At 39.7% G+C, this 8,436-nt stretch overlaps 1 protein-coding gene across 1 annotated transcript in view; it reads right to left on the minus strand.

Annotated features, from left to right (window-relative positions):
• The window catches only part of plcg2 (phospholipase C, gamma 2), a 61,143-nt gene that overhangs the window by 14,287 nt on the left and 38,420 nt on the right, over window positions 1-8,436 (minus strand). The window contains exons 19-24 of the mRNA XM_020612722.1: window positions 5,971-6,093; window positions 5,709-5,889; window positions 4,674-4,742; window positions 4,460-4,569; window positions 4,258-4,363; window positions 4,093-4,165 (exon numbers count right to left, since the gene is read on the minus strand). Coding sequence (XP_020468378.1) covers window positions 4,093-4,165; window positions 4,258-4,363; window positions 4,460-4,569; window positions 4,674-4,742; window positions 5,709-5,889; window positions 5,971-6,093 — 662 coding nt within the window. The remainder of the gene's footprint in view (window positions 1-4,092; window positions 4,166-4,257; window positions 4,364-4,459; window positions 4,570-4,673; window positions 4,743-5,708; window positions 5,890-5,970; window positions 6,094-8,436) is intronic.

Here is an 8,436-nt window from a genome sequence, read left to right on the forward strand (position 1 = left end):
AGAGATATTAATACCAAGATATTTAATGTTGCCTGTGCAGAATTTGGGGGAGGAGTCTTGAGCTGCAGAATCCCAGGCATCCTCAGAGAGTGGTAGTATGGTGGATTTATTCCAGTTTATTGTGTAGTTTGAGATCTTAGAAAATGTGTTAATAATATGTAAAGTTTCCTGTAGAGAATTATAGGGATCCTGTAAATATAATAATAAATCATCTGCGTAATTTTGTATTCTGAGTAAGTATCTTGTATTTCTTTAATTATATTGTTCTGTCGTATAGCTGCTGTAAGAGGTTCGATGAAAATGGCAAATAGAGATGGTGACAGTGGGCATCCTTGTCTGGTACCCTGCTGTAAAATGAAACTTTGTGACCTGATCCCATTTGTACTTATTGTTGCCCTAGGTGATGTGTACAGTGTTCTTATCCAATGGATGAACGACTCTCCAAACCCAAATCTGTGTAATGTACAAAAGAGAAATGTCCAGTTAACTTTGTCAAATGCTTTCTCTGCATCTAGTGATAAAACTATGGTTTTGGTTTGTTTTTGTTGTGCAAGAACAATTAAATTAAATAATCTACGAATGTTGTCTGAAGCATTCCTGTTTTTAATGAAACCTGTTTGGTCTGGGTGGATTAGTATTGGGGTGACTGTCTCTATTCTAGTAGCTATGGCTTTGGTAATGATTTTTAAGTCTGGATTAATAAGTGATAAGGGACGGTAACTAGAAGGGTGGATTTGGTCTTTGTTTGGTTTTAACAAGAGTGTCATGATGGCTGTGTCCATGTGTGTTGGTATCGTGGAGGTGTCTTTAATTTCTGTGGTGACTTTGAGAAACAGTGGTGATAGCATTTGCCAAAAATGTTTATAAATTCAGCTGGTAGTCCATCAGGTCCGGGTGCTTTGTTATTTGGCATTGAAATTAGTGCTTTATGGAGTTCGTCAATGGTGAGAGGAGCATCTAATCTGTCAGCTTGTTCTCTGGGTAATGTTGGCGGTTCTAAACTATCTAAGAAAGTGTCTATTTCTGATGAATTTGGGTTGTAATTGGGGGAGTAAAGTTTGCTGTAAAAGGTTTGGAATATTAATATCTTGTGGATTCTGAACAATTTCACCTCTAGGATTGATGCTTTTTCCTTTTTGCGTTGTAATTGATTAGCCAGATAATTACCTGTTTTGTTGCTATACTGAAAGTGTTCATATTTGAGTTGTTGAATAAGAAACCATGCTTTTTTATATATAATATTTTCAAGTTCCATTTTTAGTTCGCTTAATTCATTTTGTGTTTGTTCGCTAGGGTTTTGAGAATGTAAAGTTGTTTTATCTTTTGTTCTAAGGTGCTTTCCAGTTCTAGTTGTTTTTTTTCTTTTTGTACAATGAGTATGATATTATTTTCCCTCTAATTACTGCTTTGCCTGTTTCCCATAATAATGAGGGTGAGATTTCTGGAGAGTCGTTCATCTCCAGAAAGAATGCCCACTCTTTTTCAATAAATGTAATAAAATCTAAGTCCTGGAGTAATGATGTGTTGAAGCACCATCTTCTAGATTATTATTTCAGTGGAGTGCCAATTTCTTATATTGCTGGAGATGCTTGAATGGTCAATTTCTGGGTTAATAACAGTGTTAAAATCACCAGCAATAATAATATTTGTTGAGTTGCATAAAGATGAGAAAAAATTATGAAAAAAGGATGAATCATCATTATTGGGGCTGTATAAGTTCGCAAGTGTGTATGTTGTCTGGTTAATGGATACCTTAATAAATATAAATCAGCCTTCTGGATCAGTGATAGATGTATTATGAATTAATGGGATATTTTTATTAATTAAAATTGAGACACCTCTTTGCCTACTCTTATATGTTGATGAAAATATTTGGTTAAATTGTTTGCATTTAAGGTTTTGTGATTCTGGATTTGTTAGGTGGGTTTCTTGTAAAAAGCATATATTAGCATTTAATTTTATCAGATGGTTAATGATTTTAATCCTCTTACTGTCAGGTCCGCTTGGCGCGACCTTCCTCTCTTCCACCTTTTTCTCCTCTGCTCTCTTGATCTTGCGGGCTCTGCACCTCAGCTGTGTTGCATTCCAGTAATTAGCGACTCGTTTGTCGGTGCGCACAGCTGGGGTGCATCCCAATGATTACCTGTCCTCCTTATTTATACCTCTGGCAGATGCTCCATCGTGGCTGGAGCATTGACTGAACATACCGGTGGATATGCATGGTATTATGGTCGTACGTCATTTTGATTTCCTGGCTGACAGTTTCTGTGCTGTGGATTTCATTTTGGACGTTGGTTACGTGTTTTGTGTTAAAAGTTATCTTTATATCCAAGCTGACAATTCCTGTGTTGTGGATATCCATTTTGTTCACCTGTCTTCCTGGTTAGCCTGTCTATTCTCCTGTCTGTCCTCATCCTCCTGCTCTCCTGAGTCCTGCCGTCAGTTTATACCTGTTTGTCCTGGTCTCCTCCTCCATTTCTGCCCTACTTTGCTGATTTACGTACATGGACTTTGTTATGTTGTCATTTGTGTTTTTGTTCCATTAAACCTCCGTTTTTCTACTAGCACCTGGGTCAGCATACTTGAGTCCTACCGCAGTTCTCCCTCACCCTCCTGGTGAGGGGGGCTCAACCCTAACACTTAACCTGGGTCCTGAATCCACGCACATTCCATGACACTATTTTAAGTGACTGAATGATTGTTTGTTATGATTGTTGTTCATGGGAGTTTGCCCAACCAGTCCACATGTGTTTTGTGGATCTGGAGAAGGCAGTCGACCGTGTCCCTCGATGGCACCCTGTGGGGGTGCTCCGGGAGTACGGGGTCCGGGGCCCTTTGCTAAGGGCTGTCCGGTCCCCGTACGACATACACCATGGTTTTCAGTCGGAAAATGGTGGCTTGTTCCCTTCAGGTTGGTGCAGAGTTCCTGCCTCAAGTGGAGGAGTTCAAGTATCTTGGGGTCTTGTTCATGAGTGATGGAAGGATGGAACGGGAGATTGACAGGCGGATCGGTGCAGCTTCTGCAGTAATGCGGTTGATGTACCGGACCATCGTGGTGAAGAAGGTGTTGAGCTGTAAGGTGAAGCTCTCGATTTATTGGTTAATCTACGTTCCAACTCTCACCTATGGTCATGAGCTTTGGGTCATGACCGAAAGGGCAAGATCCCGGATACAGGCGGCCGAAATGTGCTTCCTCCGCAGGGTGGTGGGGCACTCCCTTAGAGATAGGGTGAGGAGCTCGGTCACCCAGGAGGAGCTCAGAGTAGAACCGCTGCTCCTCCACATTGAGAGAAGCCAGCTGAGGTGGCTCGAGCATCTGTTTCAGATGCCTCCTGGGCGCCTTCCTAGGGAGGTGTTCCGGGCATGTCCCACTGGGAGGAGGCCCTGGGGAAGACCCAGGACACGCTGGAGGGACTATGTCGGGAAGTCTGGGCATCTTTGCTTAGACTGCTGCCTCCGCGACCCAGTTCCAGATAAGCGGAGGAAAATGGATGGATGGATATTATTATTATTATAATTCTAACTATTATTATCACTGTTATTATAATAACACTTCTATAAATGATGTTTGGCATTCTGTTTTTGTCATATTTTATTATTGTTATTATTACTATCTTTATGGTTGTCATTTTTAATGTTATTGTTGTTGGTGTTAAAATTCTTACTACTATGACATAAGGTACTATATTCTTATTTTTCACTGTCCTTAATACTGTTTTGCTGTTGTTCTGTGTATTATCATACCTCTCAATGAAAGCAGATCAACATGGCTCCCCCTTTTCATTTACTGATTTGTTAATTTCACTTTTTTTTTATATGTATGCATGTATTTATACATATATATATCCACCAGCACTGTGAATGTTTAATGGATGTGTTCAATAAAGACATGAAAGATTGTCTTGTCTGATTAGTTCAGTGACATTTGTTTTATGAGCAGTTAATCCAGAAAACCAGCGGTTTTCACGTACTTGTCTTGCCACTGTATAACTAGGAAAAGCAACATCAGTGTTATAAGGACAGGGACAAACATAATCTCAGGGGTATGTGAAAGGCAAACATGTATCAAACACCAAAATAACTTGTACTCACAGTTTAGGATGTGGCACTTAGAGATGTCCACCACACCCTTACATAGTTCACCCAGTGGGTTGTCTTCCATGTCCTGTTTTAATGCACATCACAAACACACTGGGATCACTTTCATCTCTCTACTGAGTGACCTCAAATTAAAAAATGACCTAAACTAATCTTCACCTGTCCTTCGGTCCCAGATTGGCCCGGACACGTCGTGTTGGACACTTCCTCTACATAGTTTGATGGGAAGAACTGCTGGATCTTTCCACCATAGTCACCTTTCCACCTGCAGTGAGCGGAATGAGTAGGATAGGGTGAATGGTCTTTTCCAACTGACCATGATAACCAAGTTAATGCTGATAAACATGATGCGGGGACTCACCACCCATCGTTCTCCTTTGTTACATTGTATATCAGAGCTCCTTTACTGAAGCTCAGCTCGTCCGCCATTGTAGCCTGGTAGCTATACAAAGCCCTAACTGTATTTTGAGGCTGAAGGAGACAAACACACACACCACCATGAATGTTTATATCAAAGGAAATTGAACAAAATAACAGACCACCAAATCCTGCCGATCACAGTGTTGTATACCCACCAGTGAGGGCTCAATCTCGTTGGGTTCCACATATGTCTTCACCTCATACAGAGAGGCACAGTCCTTCTCCTGTGAAGCACAAGACACTACTAGGTACCAGTCAGTGAAAACAACATGTTTAGAACCATATATGGAACTGATATTGATAGATAAGCAGTCACTCTAGGATGCATTTATAACATCTTTACTTGCAAACAAGCCACAAGATGCAAATACAACTACTTTGAAAACATAAGAAGGCATACTGCATGTTTTTATGATTTCATGTACATTTTTAGGCACTCTAGTGGCTTTAGGGATGCCAATGTCAGTTGTTGGTGCATTTTGGTCCATACAAAAATATCTCAAGGACTATTCAAAGGGGGTCACAATTAAAAGTACACTGAGGGTGACTTTGGGATGAATGTTAATGGCTTTGGTGATGCCCTAACTTTTTATTAACATTCTTGGTTGAGAGTGAAATGTCTCCACAGCTATTATTGCAATGAAGTTTGGTTTAGCTAATCATGTCCCCCAAAGGATGATTTGTAATAACTATGTGACTCCTGCCTTTTGATCAAGCTCAATCATCAAGCTAAAATAAAAAACAAAAAAGGTCCAGTACTCATGACCAAATACCTCCAAAGAGAATGGCATGCCCCTCAGCCTCAGCTGTACTTTGTGCATAGTGCTAATTCACTGTTAGCATGCTACCATGCTAAACTGAAAAGATTATCAGATACAAATAAATAGTTACAGATAAACATAAGTACGGATGAACACAAGATGCGATTACAACCTTGGCAGGTTGTCATCACATCACAGGTTTTCATCAACATAAAAGTAAAACTTAGTAAAACTTATGAATAGTGAAATGTCTTCAGTTTTACAATAAGTCAAGCAAATTGTTGTCATTTTTTGACCCGGTTAAATATTTATAAAATACATATGTTTAATTTTATTTTCTTTCACTATTTGCTGCTGGAGTGACAGGGTTTCACTACATGGCTTGTAAACATTCCCTTTGGTCTTTCCATTTCTCCTACAGTTACTCACCGTGCTGAAGCGGTCAACCAGCTCCGGGGTCACTGGGTAGCGTAGCTTGATCTTGCGATACAGCGGCTTCTTCCTGAAGTAGCTGACCAGCTCCACCAGGCTCTCAAACTCTGTAGTGGTGCCCAGCAGGTACATGTTGCCCTCTTTCTGAATCCGGCAGTGTTTCACCTTGCCATCACCCCTGAAAGAGCAGGAACCTGATTTCAACAAAAACCCAAACAGATCTAACAAAGAGAAAACCGTGTCATAACTGTCACTGCACCTGAAGGTGATGGCGAAGGAGTCTGGTTCTCCTTCTCTCTGCCGGATGAGGAAAGCTCCATCTCTGGGAATCCTCAGCAGGTAATCCTCTGCCTCACCTCTGCTCAAGTTACTGTAGAACCACCTGCACAACACACATGCAAGGACAGCTACAGTGTGTACTGTATGTTTGTCTATGTCAGAATGTAACTCAAATATCTATATTTCCTAAAGTATTCAGTCATATAGTATTCGTATCTGTCAGCACAGTATGCTTTGGCAAAAAGGTGTTCATCCTCTCATTTCTGTAAAACATTTAGAAGGATTCGAAATGAACTGAAAGAAGAGAGGATCACTATATATCACTATGTGTCTGTGGGTGTCTGAGTGAAAGTGAAAGCTGAAAACTAGAAGCTGTTCATGTGTGGTTGACACAAAGTGAGTGTAGCACACATATCGATTTCCAATGAACCAAAGACTAAGCTTTTGTGTGCTGGAGTAGATTCGCAGATTCTTTATAACATCAGCATGAAAATTGTTGTACCCTCTAATGTAGCCTTTTGTTTGTTTATGTGTATATCAGTGATTACTCTAAAAGGTCCTTGGCGGGTTGAGAAAATTACCCTTATCAAACCAGATCAACTCCACTGTGTGAACACTGTAACATGTAATGCAACATGCTTGGCAGCAGTAACAGCCAAACATCCACCCTGACATTTTGAGAAATACTGTATGCTTCTTTGCTCTATTAAAAGTCAGATAAAACTATCTAATCTCTATCTACAGGTAGGTCGGTAGGTATCTAATCTCTTGTGTGACACATACAGACATGTTTAGCCTAGCTTAGCGCAAACACTGGAAACAGGACAAAACTGTCAGCTTGTCCTTGTTAAAAGTGAAAACATATGCCCCCAACAGCTGTCTAGAGGCCCAATGTCCCTGAAATAAGAAAACCTCAGTCTAATTCCCACTGAAATTGGTAATAAAACAAAGCTAACTAGAGAGATGCATTTCCTGTCGAAAATGTGTGTGGATGCTGTGTGCTGAAAGATCGCCCTGAAAATGCTGAACATTTTGACACGTGAAAAGCATATTTATCTGAAAGTATGCTGAAGTAGAATTTTCCCATTCATTTGAATGGGGGAAAATTTTCAAAATAAAGCTAAATATTTTAAAAGGATAAAGTTTAGAAAAATTCTGAACAGAAGCATGGATGTCCTGGAGGAGCTCAACATTTTGATAGCTGAAAGTATGCTGAAGTAGAATTTTCCCATTCATTTAAATGGGGCAAAACTTTCAAAATAAAGCTAAATATTTCAAAGGTATAAGGTTCACAAAAATCCTGAAGAAAAGCATGAATGTTCTTGAAGAGCTGAACATTTTGATAGCCGAAAGTATGCTGAAGTAGAATTTCCCCATTCATTTGAATGGGGCATCATTTTCAAAATAAAGCTAAATATTTTAAAAGGATGAAGTTTGGAAAAAATCTGAATAGAAGGATGGATGTCCTGGAGAAGCTGATCATTTTGATACCTGAAATTATGCTGAAGTAAAATTTCCCCCATTCATTTGAATGGGGCAAGATTTTCAAAATAAAGCTAAATATTTTAAAAGTATAAATTTTAGAAAAATTCTGCATAGAAGCATGAATGTGCTTGAGGAGCTGATCATTTTGACAGCTGAAGGTATGCCGAAGTAGAATTTTCCCATTCATTTGTATGGGGCAAAGTTTTCAAAATAAAGATAAATATTTCAAAAGTATGAAGTTTAGAAAAATTCTGAAGGGAACCATGAATGTCCTTGAAGAGCTGAACATTTTGATAGCTGAAAGAGCTGAAAGTATGCTGAAGTAGAAGTTTCCCATTCATTTGAATGGGTCAAGATTTTGCTGAAAGACACTAAATAGTTTAAAAAGTATAAAGGTTAGAAACAAGAAAAACAATAGCATAAATGTCCTTAAAAAGCTGAACATTTTGATAGCTGAAATTATGCTGAAGTAGAATTTTCCCATTCATTTGAATGGGGCAAGAATTTCTAAACAAGCTGAACATGTCAATACCTGAACAGGCAGCACGTCACCTGTCCCACCAGGGACAAAGTCACACTGGACCACTGCTACACAACAATAAAAAGACGCCTATCACTCTGTCCCCCGAGCAGCCCTCGGACTCTCTGATCACTGTATGGTCCATCTTATTCCAACCTACAGGCAGAAACTTAAAGCTGTGAAGCCTGTGGTCAAAACAGTGAAGAGCTGGACTGAGGAGGCTAAGTCAGAGCTACAGGCCTGCTTTGACTGCACAGACTGGAGTCAAATCAAATCAAATTTTATTTGTATAACACCAAATCACAACAAAAGTCATCTGAGGACACTTTACAAAGTAAGGTCTAGACCTTACTGTTATCACTATTGTTACAGAGGGAAAACCCAACAAATCCCCCTTGAGCAAGCACTTGGCGACAGTGGGGAGGAAAAACTCCCTTTAAC

This window comes from Monopterus albus, unplaced genomic scaffold (genome assembly GCF_001952655.1).
Source record: "Monopterus albus unplaced genomic scaffold, M_albus_1.0 scaffold127.1, whole genome shotgun sequence".
NCBI lineage: Eukaryota > Metazoa > Chordata > Actinopteri > Synbranchiformes > Synbranchidae > Monopterus > Monopterus albus.